A 14,643-nucleotide genomic window follows, 5' to 3' on the forward strand; every position below is an offset into this window, starting at 1 on the left:
CTCTGAGGACGAGCCACCTGTGATCGGGAGCACCAGCTTCGGGTCCGAAGCAGCTCCAGTTTGGTCGTTGAACGAAGCCATCAGCTCAAAAAGTGGAAGTGAGTTCACCGGAGGTGGGCGCCAATGTTGGGGACTTGTTCTCAAATGCTATGAATTAAGAACAAGGCAACATAAAATGTTAAATGAAATTGTCCTTCGTCCGCGAAGCATTATTCCCTTGAGGATAATGAATCCTGGACGAAGGTTGATAAGAGTCTTATTACGAAGTTGAACCTTCGTAATAAACTTTCAATAAGCATTGTAAAATAATACAAAATAAAAGGTATAAGATGGATAAATGTCTCACAGATACATCATATCATATTTACCTAATATATTGAATTATTAAATACAATAATACCTATGCCTTGACAAAGGTTGAATTCCGAAAGATGCAATTGCAAATGCCAGAATGCGTGAACAGTAACGGAATACTGTTCACTATTTATAGGCACAGGACGCAGCCTGTGAGGAATTACAAGTATGCCCCTTATAAAAACTTACAACATTGACTCAGACCTTTATGGACTAAAAGGTCATTCTATCTTTAAGTCGGTTTGTAATGCCGAAGCTCTGCGAAGAGGCACCTTCGGCTATCTTGTACGAACAGCTTCATCCGAGGGTTACTTCTTTCTATAAGACCTTCGGCGACGAAGCATAGACCCAACAGTGCCTGGACTGAATTTATGTGGGCTGAGTGAGTGTAAGTTTACTTGTTAGATTTGGATTTGTGCTATGTGCTCATATACTATTGTGGACTTATTTTCCTGTTGTTCAATGGCTATGTGGTCAATTGGTCATGTAATCATGTGGTGATGTGTGCTTTTTCCGGTTAATTTTTCCGTTGAGGCAATTTCCGTTCGTTTCCGGTTAATTTTCGGTCGTTTTGGTTCGTTTCCGTAAACCCGTATAACCCGGACCCGTTTCCGACCGTAGTTGTTCCGCTCCCGCTCCCATTTCCGACGAAGAATTGCGGGAGCGGAAACGGGAGAAGGGTTTTTCCGTCCGTTTTCATCGCTAACAAAACGTGCATCGCAATGATCCGCACGCAAACGCTGCCAAATTCCAAACGGATCGATCCGAGCTCCACGTCAGCAGGCCCCCGCCCGCCCGCTCCACTGCCGCGGCTGCCCCCAGTTCCATTCAATGTGCCGCAGGAATAAAAATGACGATGACCCAGAAAGCCAGAAGCCTCCGCCTCCCCCTTTTCTCCGCGGGGCTTTCCCCCTCACAAATCCCAACCCCCTTTTCCCTCCCTTTCTTCCCTCACCGCTGCTCACTCACCCCCACCAGTCAGCGATCTCACACAGTAACAACTCTCTCTCTCTCTCTCCACCTTTTTCACTCCCGTTGCTGGCTGCTTTGCTCCTCTGCTCTCCCTCTCCTCTCTCTCCTCCGCTGCCTTTATCTCACTTCGCCGCCACTCCCAGTCCCAGTCGTCCCTCTCTATCTCCATCTCTCTATCTCTGCACTGCACTGCTCACAGTCACAGCTATAGATTCTAGAAGCCAACAAAAACAGACGGGAGCGGAGAATCGTGCTCCGGGAAAACAAGAGAATCCACCTCCTCTCCCCTCCCCTCCCCTTCACTCTCCAGATCTACGCCGGCGGCGGCTGGTGCGTCCGTGCTGCTCCGCGGAGGCGGTGCTGCGCTGCTAGCTGGTCGTCCGAGAGAGCCCGGCCCCCGACCGAGCGATGGGGGCGGCGCCGGTCCTCGTCCTGCTGCTGCTGGTCGCCGCTGCCGCATTGCCGCGGCGGGCAAGCGCGGCCACCGACGCCGGCGACGGTAATGCGTCCTCCTAATCTGCTCGCTTCCTTCCTTCCTTCGCTTGACTGTAACCCGGCAGTTGGCACGAGGAGCCGCAAACTGCTTCGTGCTCGCTTGTGCCTGGTTTGGGTTTTGCTGCTTGCGCGGGGATGGTTGGAGCTCACTGTTGCGGAGGGTGATGGAATTGCGAATTTAGACGCGTACACAGACACGAGACAATCGGTAGGTTTTGTTTTGGCGCTGTGCTGTGCTGTGCTGTCGCGCTGTGGGGGGATTGGGTGGGTGGGAGATGAGAAATGCGGATTGATTTGGTTGCTTTGGTCGATTAAGCCGTTTCGGCAGCGCGAGTTCGCGGCATACTGGTTTCGTACCCAAGGGCTTGATCGTCGATGGTGCCGTTGAATTCGTGCTCTCATGCCCGTGGAAGCAGCCGAAGTGATGGATATATGATACGCGGCAACTGGCATGTGATTTTCGGTCTGGGGATTGAGAGCGACGTTTATGGTCTTGGAAGGATTTGGTGGCATCGGCTTCCTGTGTTATCAATTTATTATCGTCATCTGTGGATAGCAACGGGGGAAGAGCGCGACTGGTTCCTAGAGATTCAATGTCTGTTGGAAATAGTCAACGGTAAATAGTTGTAGTATGATTTTGTGAAAGTTACCTGTGGTATTTTGGGAACTTTGAGCTTACAGTCTCAGGAGTTGGTGAGTGGGGAACACAGGCTGAGTTCAGAGTGGCAGAGAGCTGGGTTTCTGGTGAATGTCAGAAGACTAAATGACTGCTTTCACAGGCAATGTGCTCAGTACCTGTGTTCAGACAGAGGTCTTAGCAGCAGAGAGTTGAGTTAATACAAAATGTAAATGACTAATAAGGGCTGGCCATGACATTGTGCTCCATACATGTTTTATACAGTTCTGAATTTTGTTTGAAGTAATTGGCACCCTTAAAAAACCAACCCCTTTGGTATACAGGTAGATTGCTTGATTAAGTCTGATTGCGTACTTAGACATTTGTTGTTTTTATTATGCCTTGTCATCACTGTTTTCAATTCACTCGATTAATCTATGATTAACCGACAAATCGACACCTGAACATCGATTTGGTGAAGCAATTCAATTAGTTTGCCTAGTCACTCAGATCAGATGACTAATCATCAACTAGTTACAACCACTCGATGTTTTCTAGTCGAACGATCAGCCTGTAGAAAGCAACTTGGGCTTCAGCAGGCCAGCTGGGTATGATTCAAGGCCCATACCACCACCTATATATACTCTATATACTGGATCCTATGGTTTTGATCTACCCACCAGCTGAATCGAGCAAGGGTGAACCATTGAAGTTTTAGGTGCATGTCAGAATCTCAGAGGTTGTAATTTTCCTAGGGCTGCTCGAGGTGGTGATCCCAGTAGGAAAACAGCAGCATCTGGTGATTCTAGTCGGCCTAAAAGTGCACAATTCAGTTATGCAATGAAGTGTCCACGGTCAATGCTTGCTGGAAGTGAAAACTCGGCCGGGGAGCGAAAGACCGCTCTCCCGGTATTATATTAAGAAGAGACCGAAACAATGGTCCCGGCCGAGAAAATCCCCGAACCCTGGCCCCCCATCACTAACGGGCCGGCGTCAACCGTCCACTCTGCAACGGCCCAACCGGAGGGTGGCGCACAAGACATCGTAACCCGAGAGCGGACGGGGCACAACGAGGGGATTTTTTTAACCAAGCCTGAAAATTCGCCTCCGAGGGGAATCGAACCCAGGACTTGGAGGTGCTACTCGGAAGTCCTTAACCACTAGGCTAGAGCCCCTTTCGCTGCTGGAAGTGAAAACACTATTGAAGATGACAGAAAACAGCGAGGAGGATGCACTTCTTGGTGGCGGACATGATCCCACTTCTCTAACTCAAGAAGATGATGAAGAAATAGAGGAGAGGATGAATCTGGAGCCTGGATTGAAGGAGTGGGTCTTTCAAATTGTATATTGCTTTGGATGGCTGAATGCTGATGTGCTGCAAACCGTGCTTTTGATGATGACAAGTGACAAGCTGTCTTTCGTAGCAGTTACCATCACGACCTTTCAGATTTAAGAACTTGTTAAGTTATTAAGCACTTAATGTGCAGCAGTAAGCACTCTTGTTTATTGCATGTATGGTTGGCTTTGGCTGCCTGAATGCCAATTGCTAGATGGTAATATGCTATGGTAAGTGCCTTATTTAAGCTGTCTGGGCGACTTGTCGACTAGCCCCAAACTAATCACGACTAGTCGATGCCTAGTCACAATTAATCGCCTAGTCGATGTTCAGGCGACTAGGATTCATATCATGATTTGAAAACATTGTTTGTCATTGGCTAATTGCTTTACATTCACATGCAGTTTCTGCTATAAATGGACTTTATGTTGCACTTGGATCACCAAAGCTACCTGGATGGTCTGCTAGTGGTGGAGATCCCTGTGGTGAGAGTTGGCAGGGTGTCACATGTACCGGCTCAAGTATAACCTCAATGTACGCCAGTTATTCAATATGTTACCTTTTGCCAATAAGACTTTTTCATTTTGTGCTTTTATCAACTAATTGTTTGCAGAATTTTCAATGCTGCAAATTTGGGTGGACAGCTAGGCAGCCTGGGGAACTTCACTTCAATAACTGAAATGTAAGGGCACGATCTTCACAATTTTCTTTGCCAATGGTAATGGCAGTTTTTTGAGAAAAAATGGTAATGGCTGTACCAATTCTATTGTACTGTTTAAACAGGTGAACAGAGGATACTTTATATACTGGTATAAGTGTTACTTGTATCTCAATATGTCATCAAGCTTTGTGATTGTCTGCTTTCTTGTCATTGTAGAAATCTTAGCAACAACAATATCGGTGGAAGCATACCGGAAGATCTACCTGTCACACTGCAGAATATGTATGTGGTTATGCTTACGCTTGAAATTTTCTTTAGTTCTGGTTAGATGATGGGATATTTTGTTCCTTGCTACTGCAGCTTTCTCTCAGATAACCAACTAACTGGAAGCATTCCAGTGTCATTATCAAAACTCCATAGTCTAACAGCCATGTAATTCCTTTTTTCCTTTTCTTTTCCCTCCTAGACGACAATGTCATAGATTACTGTTTTCTACTTTCATCAATTAACTAACTCAAGAGTCAAGATTCTCTTTTACCAGGTCACTGAATGATAACCATCTAGATGGAAAACTACCAGATACATTTGATTCCCTCACAGAACTTGTAAATCTGTATGTTCTCCCTCCTTCCTTCCCTCCCACCCCTTCATGCAAACTGCTTGATGATATCTGACCTTTGATCACAGTGATATTTCTTCCAACAACTTCAGTGGTCCATTACCACCTTCATTGGGAAGCTTGACATCACTGACTACATTGTAATTCTACTGACCGTTTCCTTTTATTTTTACCCTCTTACCTTGTACATACTCTTTCATGATCTTCTATTGCACTTTGCACAGGCACATGCAGGATAATCAACTATCTGGGACCCTTGATGTCTTGCAGGATCTCTCCCTCAAAGATTTGTATGTCCAGACCCTCTTCTCTGTTGTCAGTTAACTTTTCATTTATTATAGTTCATCATAATCTACAGATTAAGCAGAATAACTGCAATTATTTGGGCAGTTAACTGCTGATTTAACCCAAAAAAAAGACCGCCTCCAAGTAATACTCTTTGGGTCTATTCCTTTGAACTTAAACTACAGATTATAATGATAGGCGACTTAAATTAGCCCTAGACATGCAATGTGATAACTCTATGCTGTATTAGCGAAGCCACCTTGAATTTACTCGACAAAAGTTATATCCTTTTAGTGCTCTCTTAAGGCTTTCAGGTTCAGAAGTATAGTTCGCAGTGTAGTAATTGTAAATGCACCTTCAGCATAGTTTGCTAGTTGGAAAGAGAAAAAAAGATATTGACAAAGTAACTTATTTCACTGTTTTTATGGAGCCCTTTGCTAATATAACTGCTCATGAAGCTGAGCTAGTTCATTTGCTCATGAAACAATGACAAAGTAACTTATTTGGTTAACTGCCCAGACCACCCAGGTTCAAGTCCTCGTCGAGGCGAATTTGGGTGCCTATTTTCTTATTAATTAATTAATTAAATTTAAAATGCAGCCAGTTCTTTTGGGTGCCTATTTCTCTAGGCTTTTTAATACAATTGACCAGTTCTGCTTTTGGGTCCAGTTATTCCCCATCCCCAGAAAAGTGGATACATTAATGTTTGTATCTTGCCTATCAGATTTCTACAACAAACAACAGCCACAGACATCCCTTTCACATGATGCATGGGGCATATAATTTTATTTAGTATAAATCCAAATGATGTTAAATTCACACCTCAAATTATTTATTGTCATAAATGTTCTGTCATGCATACAATATTCGTGACTCTTTGGCTCTTTCTAATACTTTATGTACCTCTAAACAGAAATGTCGAGAATAATATGTTTTCTGGACCAGTTCCTCCGAAGCTGCTCAACATACCAAACTTCAAGTGAGACACTTTTCCTTTACCTATAGCAAACTTCTTGGTGCAGCCCAATTAGTCCTGTTTTTCCTTCTCTACATTCTGCCCTATCCTTCAACACTTTGATGATTGGACCAGTTACATATAACTCATTAACTTCTTTTGCGTACAGAAATGATGGGAATCCTTTTAATACCAGCATAGCTCCCTCCACCTCACCCTCTTCACCTACAGGCTCACCAACACAAACACCATCGTCCTCTTCATCCCCTTCAGGATCTCCTTCACCATCTAATGCAGCATCAAACTCTTCTAGTGGATCTACTGCTCGAAATAGCAATTCTACGTCATCCAAGAAGAAGAAGCCTTCAACCCTCAGAACTGTTGGATATGTTCTTCTTGCTATTGTGCTATTCATAGTTCTTGCGCTACTGGTAGTATTTTGCTTGTCCAAGTATCAAGAAAGACAGACTAGACGTGATTATTCCATGGCTCAATTAGGTAGGCATCAGAGGGCTGAGGAGCCAAAAAGCAAGCAAGCTTCGGTGCAGTCTAGACATGATGCCAAAAAAGGTTAACTTTCATTGACCATTGTGTAATGTATTTATGTGTTTTCTTCTGTTGTTTTCATATCATGATACATGATTTTCAAGTTTCACTAACAGGTTTATCTGAAGTTCCTGAAAGAAAGAAACCCCGTGAAATAAATTTAGCTGTACCAGGTATATATGCTGTTGCAAATCTGACTAATCGATTCTTTGTTACCATAATGCTTGTGTATACTAATCACGAACTGTTGGCAGTTGCCATTGAGAAGCCTCCTGAAAAGAGAAAAGAGCATGTAATTAATTTGGAGCGAACAGAATCAGAGATCTTTGCTGCAGCGCCTCCTCCACCTCCACCTCCACCTCCTCCACCTCCACCTCCGCCACCACCACCCTCAACACCGCCACCTCCATCTCCACCTCCACGATTGCCATCACCACCTCCTGCTGAAAAAGTAACTGTAAATCCCATTGTACGTCCAGTAAAAAGAGTTAACACTCCGCCAAGGACTGGTCCCTCGACATCTGCAACATCCTTTTCCGTGGCATCACTTCAGCAATATACAAATAGTTTTCAAGAGCAAAATTTGATAAGGGAGAGTAGATTGGGAAAAGTTTATCTGGCAGAACTTCCTGAAGGGAAAGTATGTATCAAGCATTGCTTCTTTTAATCAGCGAGTGATTTATGCTGAAATATAAGGTCATCTTCTCTTGTCATATGCAGTTACTGGAAGTTATGAAGATTGATAATGCTAATGGAAGAATACCAGTAGATGACTTTCTAGAGTTGGTTGCTTGTATATCAGATATTAGACACCCTAACATTCTTGAATTAGTTGGATACTGTGCTGAGTATGAACAGAGGTTACTTGTGTATAACCACTTCAGTAGAAAAACATTACTTGATGTACTACATGAAGGGGAGGATATTGATAATCCATTATCCTGGAATGCTCGCCTCCAGATTGCTCTTCATGCAGCAAAAGCCTTAGAGTAAGTTGTATTCAAGCTACATATTACATTCATGACCTGTTTGTGTTAAACTTAGCTTGCCAAGAGATGTCCACCACAATCTTTATATTTACTATTCACACTTTTCTTTCAGGTATCTCCATGACACCTGTGAACCTCCTCTAGTACACCAGAATTTTGATCCAGCCAACGTGCTTCTCGATAATAGATGTTCAGTACGTGTTGCTGAATGTGGGCTAGCAGAATTGATGGCGTCTGGTTCTGTTACACAGGTAACCTCTTCTATTCAGCTTTGTTGTAATCAATCATACAAAATTGCGACTGAAAGAACTGAACTCATAGAGCATAACACCTTCGTGGTGCATGGACAGCTCCCAACCTATGAGATCAGGTCCTATCAAATTATTTCCTTCCAAGCTTGGATAGACTTTGCCACATAACTATTTTATGCTATGATTTGATGGAAAAGAATGCAGAATGCTATAAACGTTTATATCATGGCAGGAGTGTGGACAACATAGAGAAGTACAAGGTAGCAAAAAAAAGACCATAAAGCGAGTTCTAACTATGGTAAAGGGTAAGGCATACGAGGATCTTTACCAATGTTTGAGTATGAAGGAAGTAGATGGCATATATAGGATGACTAGAATCTGTGAGAGGAAGATAATATACTTCAACCAAGTTAAGTGTATTAAGGATGAAATGGAACACCTATTGGTGAAGGAGGATGAGATCATACATAGATGACGAGAGTATTTCCATAAATTGTTCAATGAGAAGAATAGGGACACAACCTTTTAGTTGAATGACTCTTTTGACGGTATCAATAGGTGCTTCATGTGTAGGATCTAAGATTATGAGATTAGAGAGGCATTAAAAAGATGAAAGGGGTAAGGTGATGGGTCCAGATGGTATCTCAATTGAGATGGAGATGCATCGGGACATAGCTATAGTATGGCTAACCAATTTGTTCAACCATATCTTCCGGTCGAACAAAATGCTCGGTGAGGGGATATTCAAAGTTGTACGAATCGTCGGGAGATTAAGTTGATGAGCCATACTATGACGCTATGGGAGAGAGTTGTCGAGCATCATCTGAGAGAAATAACGAGGATTTCTATAAACAAATTTGGTTTAATGTTTCGGAAGGTCAGTGATGATCTCTATAAACCAATTTGGTTTCATGCCAGAAAGGTCAACCACGGAAGCCATTTTCTTAATAAGATAAGTGATAGGGCAATATAGGGAGCAGAAGAAAGACCTGCACATGGTTTTCATTGACTTGGAGAAGGCTTATTACAAAATACCAAGGAATGTTATGCAGTGAGCTTTAGACAAAACAGAGTTATAACAAAGTATGTTGGACTCATTAAGGATATGTGCAACAATGTTGTGGCTAGTGTTCGAACAAGTAATAGAGGCACATATGACTTCTCGATTAGAATAGGATTCTATCAAGGACCAACCTTGAGTCCTTACTTTTTTTGTCTTGGTGATGGGTAAGGTCATAAAGGACATACAGGGGATATTCCTTGGCGTATACTTTTTTACAAATAATGTAGTGCTAGTTAATGAAAGTCAGACAAGAGTAAATAAGAAACTAGGGTTATGGTGGAAGACTCTGGAGTATAGAGATTTTAGACTTAGTAGAACTAAACCAAATATATAAGACATGACTTTAGCACTACTACATATGAGGAAGAAATTGTTAGTTTGGAAGGTCAAGTAGTGCCCAGATATGGTACCTTTTGGTATTTAGGGTCAATGCTACGGAGAGATGGAGGTATTGATAAAGATGTTAGACATAGAATTAGGAATGAGTATAAAATCTGATGGCATACCAGGAATTTTTCCTAGAATTAAGGGCTAATTCCCTGTATGCCATCGAAAAATATACTCGTTCCTTGTGTGCCACTGGCCCCACATGTCATACATACAAAAAATATACCTATATGCCACTCAATGGCAATGGCACACAAGGAATGAGTATAAAATCAGCGGGATGTATTAAGTGACATCAAGTGACGTTCTATATGATAAGAGGGGTACCATAGAGGCTAAAAAGCAAGTTTTATAGGACAACATTAGATCTGCTTTGTTGTATGGTGCAGAATGTTGGTCTACAAAAATACGATATGTTCAGCATATAAGTGTCACAGAAATTCATATGTTGTGTTAGGTTTATGGCCATACAAGAAGAGATCGACTCCGAAATGATGATATACGTGATAGGCAAGGGTTAACACCAATTAAAGAAAATTTTGTCAACACAATTTGTGATGACAAACATGTCCAACAGAGATCTCTAAAGACACAAGTACGTAGTGATATCCTAAGGCACAATAGCAATAGGAAGAGAGGCAGGGGAAGGTCGAAATTGACATGAGAAGACATAATAAAAGGTGACTTGAAAGGATGTATTATATCCAAAAGATTTAGCCTTGAATAGGAGTGCCTGGAAAACAACTATCTATGTGCTTGAATCTTGACTTGTGGGTTTCAACTCTAGCCTATCACAACTTGCTTGATACTAAAAGGTTTTATTATTGTTGTTGATTGTTGTAAAAAAACAAGGACATGTGTAGTGTTGTGGTGAGAGCTGTCTCACTAGGTCATAATGTCGTAGGTTTGAAGTAGCATCTCCACATTTGCAAGGAAAAATTGTTTCGTTTATTCCTTTCCTAAACCCCGCTCATGTGAAAGCCTTCGGTACTAGATCTGCCCTCTATCTGTTAGAAAAACAATTGGAAATTGACCTATCACAGGCTTATATTGCTTGGTTATCATTAATACTTTACTTCTTTGGGAGTATGAATGTAAAACTTCTTATAATAGCATTCCCTTTATCTCAGCTATCAGGTCGTATGCGGGCTCTACTCAATTATGAAGCACCTGAAATCCATGACTCTGAGCCTTTTACTCAGCGCAGCGACGTATATAGTTTCGGTGTGGTGATGCTAGAACTTCTTACTGGTCGTAAGCCATATGACAGGTCAGAGATCCATTGTAATATGCATGTTAAACAAGAGCTTTTTTCAATTATTTGAATCACTTCTCTCCTAAAAACTCATTTCACAACTTCTTTATGTTGGAATATGCAGCTCTCGTCCACGTGCTGAACAACATCTTGTTAGATGGGCTGATTCTCAGCTTCATGACATGAAGTCCCTGTCAGAGATGGTTGATCCATCTATCCGAGGAGAGTGTTCCGTGATACTATTGTCATGTTTTGCAGACATCATCAGTCGGTGTATTCAGGTATTTCTAAGCTTCTTAAGCTTACATGATCAGGTTTCCATGCAAAACTGATTATGCCCTATCTCTCAAGTTAGGGCACAACCATCATAAACATTCCGGTTAACTTGCAGGAATTCATTCATATTAGAATTTCAAACTGAATTGTTGCGGCTACATTTAACTTTAGGTGTACTACATTTATGTTTCTTTATGATTTTTGAAACATTGTAATATGGTATTTTAGAACCGAGGGCACCAAGCCCGGGCACCATATGATTTACCTACTTTAATCATATAGCATTAGCCACTTTGTTTATTTCAGTTAGCTGTCAACATATAGGTTGGTTTGCTTTGTTTTTCTAGACAGTAAGACTAGATCTATCTCTGGCAGCAAGTAGTATACAAGTTTGATTTTTATTGTGTTGGAAGTATGTGCGGTGTTCTAAGTTTTCTTCTTAATATAATGACACAACTCTCCTGCGTGTTCAAGAAAAAAAAACAAGATTTTAATTCTGCTGTAGAAATAGATGTTGGTTATTGGTTTACATGCGTGTACTATATATATTTGCATGTTTGTGTGCGTTGAAGAGCAGCTTATCAGCACAAGTATAGAGTATGTGCTCATCCGAGTTCCAGCCTTTCAAGAATGTGTGTCTAGCTCAATGGGTTAAGCTGGCTTCTGTAGCGCTTTTTAGATCCTAGGTTCAGCTCCCCGTAGGAGCGAACTTTAGATTAGGGTTAAAAATCCCCTTGCCATGCCTCCTCCCTATGGAAGCAACCTGGCCTGCAATAATGGGGGTTGTGGCAATGGTCCAGGGTTTTCCTGGCCGGTATACTGAGATCTTCGTTTTAGTGATACCATGGGCAGTCTTACCTTCATCGGCTGGGTTTTTTGTGTTTAGTTCCAGCCTTTCCAGCGATTTGAGTGTTTCCTTCTCTCCTCCCCTGCTGGAAATCCAAGATTTCAGACGTTTAAGTTATTATATTGCATTTATATGTTTTGTAGTTCTTTTTAAATATTCCGTCATGTTCAGGTCTAGTATTTGTTTTTTGTTTTTCTATTCACTATTGCATTCTGTTTGGCAATCTTTTCTAGAAATACCATGATGCATTCAAGGTTCACTCTACTGATCTCTCAAATCTATTGTGCAGCCGGGACCAGAATTCAGGCCAGCAATGTCTCAAATCGTCCAAGACCTAGCTAGGATTGTAGGTGCTAGTAGTGAGGTATCAGAGTGACAAATAAAGGAGGAACAGTAAAATATCTAGCTTGCCAGTGGCGTGGCCAGCGAAGATCCCTAGATCCATAGCGCAGTGCCAGGGGCACTCTATCTATCAGCATTTATATTGGACGAGATTGCGGCTAGTGTACATGCCATTTTGGAGCCTCATTTACTTCTGGAAAGATGTAGACTGGTAGTATGGCACAACCAGTGAGATATGGCTTCTCATTGTTGCCGAGCAGATTCATGTGCTCTAGACATGATAGTTTCACCTGTAGGCAGTATTTCTTGTAACTAATTCTAATTTTTATTACTTTATTACATTATGGCTAGCTATGTTAAATATGATGCCTTTACCATGTCTTGAGACTCATGTTTCTCCGGTTGCTAACTCCGTATGGTTTGTTAATCATAGAAGTCTACTGTTATTGAGATTATTTTCAGAGGCAAAGCGACATTCCAACTTGACATGGACATGATCATCATAGTGACCTGGTGTCTTCTGCCGACCACATGAAGGTTCTCCTCCTTGAAGCGAAAGCACCCCTGCTAGGTATGCATCGTGTGCTTGGTTATGCTGTCTTTTCTTCGTGTGATTTCTTCAAGACCTGGAATAAACTAGGACGATGTTGAACTATGCTGATTGGGATTAGACAAACTTTTGTAGTGACCTGTTCTTAATTGTTAGATGGCACCCTGTGGTTGATTGCAAGTTTGATCTGTCATGGTGCCTTGTACGGTTGTGCCATGCACTGTTAGGTTCTGGATTTCTGGCTGTTCAACACTTTTGGCTGTTTTGTTCTTCTTTTTTTCCCCAGCTTACACTGCTAACAGCTAAGTCAATTCTAGTGCAGGAGTATATGTTGGCCTACAATTTTTTGCAAGCTTGATTGAACTGACAATATACCATCTTGTCTTTTAGCAGAGCAAGAGCATGTCACGAAACTGGGAGAGTTTGCCCTGCTTCCTATCTTGTTGGGGGAAATGGTTGGCGATGTTATGCTTGCCTTTCAGGAAAAGAAAAAAAACAAAAGGTTATAACTCAAAACTGTGAAAGCGTTGCCCTGCTTCCTGTCTCTTGGGGGCGAAATGTTTGACGGCCATTTTTTTACTGTGGACTTGGTGGAGCTGTGAGTAACGAAACCCTTAGGCATTGTTGCTTGAGACGGACCGCTTTTCTAGGAAGATGACTTGTTTTGACTTCGAAAATGATTGTTCGTTTGATTTTAATCCGTACAGATTTTTATCTCTATGAATTGTACCTACACCGGTCTGAAAAACTGGTTTTAATTCGAAGCGAACGGCAAGACATGTTGACATCTGTTTGGCCCACAGAAATGGCTAGTTGCCGGTTGGGCACATAGAGTTGCGAACCGCACCTGTTTAGGGCTTGTTCGGTTAGCTCTCAATCCATATGGATTGGGTGGAATTGAGTGAGTTTAAATCCCAAATAGATCAAACTCTTCAGTTTACCAGGCCAAATCTGGTGTGGCTTGCGAGAGAGCTCTACCTCATGTCATGTACCCCTCTGAATCTCGGCCAGGAGAATAGAATTGAAGTTTTGATCCTATCTCGGCATTAGCGGCGACCGTAATTTCGTGGGATTGGGTAGGACAAGCCTGGTACACAGAAGTACAGAACGAGTAAAAAAGCCGAACCTTTTCCGTCCGTTCATTCGCTGAAATATCGTACAGCGAACGGCCGGCGAGGACGACCCGGACGTCTCCGAACCGAGAGTCCGAGACCACAAGGAGGACCGAAGGAACCGAGGAAGGAAGGGGAAGCGTTCAACAACCTTTCTCTCTCTCTCTCTCTCTCTCTTGAGGGAAATGACTGTAGGGCCTTTGCCTTACAGTTTTTTTACTGATCAGTATAGGATTTTATGAAAACTAGTTTTTACAGGGAGTGTGATTTTGCACTTTACAATTGTTGCACCCATTGCTTCATCTGTTCTGCTACCACAATCTTGAGTCTATAGCAGGTAAGAATTGTTTCCTGTATAAATAAACATTTCCTCGCAAGCATCCACTGTGGGCGGCCGGTTTTCGAAGATCCAATTGTTTCGGTTTTCGAAGATCCAATTGTTTCGACATTTCCAAATACACGTTATGATAGCTTCCATTCTCCAAGGTTTGACAAGTTGCAAACGCGTCCGGCGTATTGTTTGAGGGGTTTCCGGTGTGTGGCACTGTGTGATTCCATGTAGCAGCCAGCCACGCCGGACATATCTGCGTTTCAGGAACAAGTGGGACGTGGTTTCCTCCTCCTGTATTATACTCCATCCGTTTCTTTTTATTAGTCGCTAGATAGTGCAATTTTATACTATCTAGCGACTAATAAAAAGAAACGGAGGGAGTACAATTTTTCACAGCTATA

At 42.3% G+C, this 14,643-nt stretch overlaps 1 protein-coding gene across 4 annotated transcripts; it reads left to right on the forward strand.

The window, feature by feature from the left end:
- The first annotated feature begins 1,217 nt into the window (after positions 1-1,217).
- On the forward strand, positions 1,218-12,638 carry LOC103656014 (protein STRUBBELIG-RECEPTOR FAMILY 3). Of its 4 annotated transcripts, none has more exons than XM_020552921.2 (17): positions 1,218-1,825; positions 4,178-4,307; positions 4,387-4,455; positions 4,651-4,716; positions 4,795-4,866; positions 4,976-5,047; positions 5,122-5,193; positions 5,278-5,343; positions 6,252-6,317; positions 6,463-6,863; positions 6,956-7,012; positions 7,094-7,479; positions 7,560-7,828; positions 7,941-8,079; positions 10,660-10,799; positions 10,909-11,065; positions 12,197-12,638. In XM_020552921.2, the coding sequence occupies exons 1-17, from the start codon at positions 1,735-1,737 to the stop codon at positions 12,281-12,283; spliced, it is 2,340 nt and encodes a 779-aa protein (XP_020408510.1). In that variant the 5' UTR covers positions 1,218-1,734; the 3' UTR covers positions 12,284-12,638. The 4 variants fall into 4 exon arrangements, with proteins under 4 accessions (XP_020408510.1, XP_020408509.1, XP_020408511.1 ...); XM_020552920.3 differs by having other exon boundaries at positions 1,268-1,825; positions 4,961-5,047; XM_020552922.3 differs by having other exon boundaries at positions 1,270-1,825; positions 4,418-4,455; positions 4,961-5,047.
- Positions 12,639-14,643: the final 2,005 nt, after the last annotated feature.

The sequence above is a fragment of the Zea mays genome, chromosome 4 (assembly GCF_902167145.1).
Source record: "Zea mays cultivar B73 chromosome 4, Zm-B73-REFERENCE-NAM-5.0, whole genome shotgun sequence".
Taxonomy (NCBI): Eukaryota; Viridiplantae; Streptophyta; class Magnoliopsida; order Poales; family Poaceae; genus Zea; species Zea mays.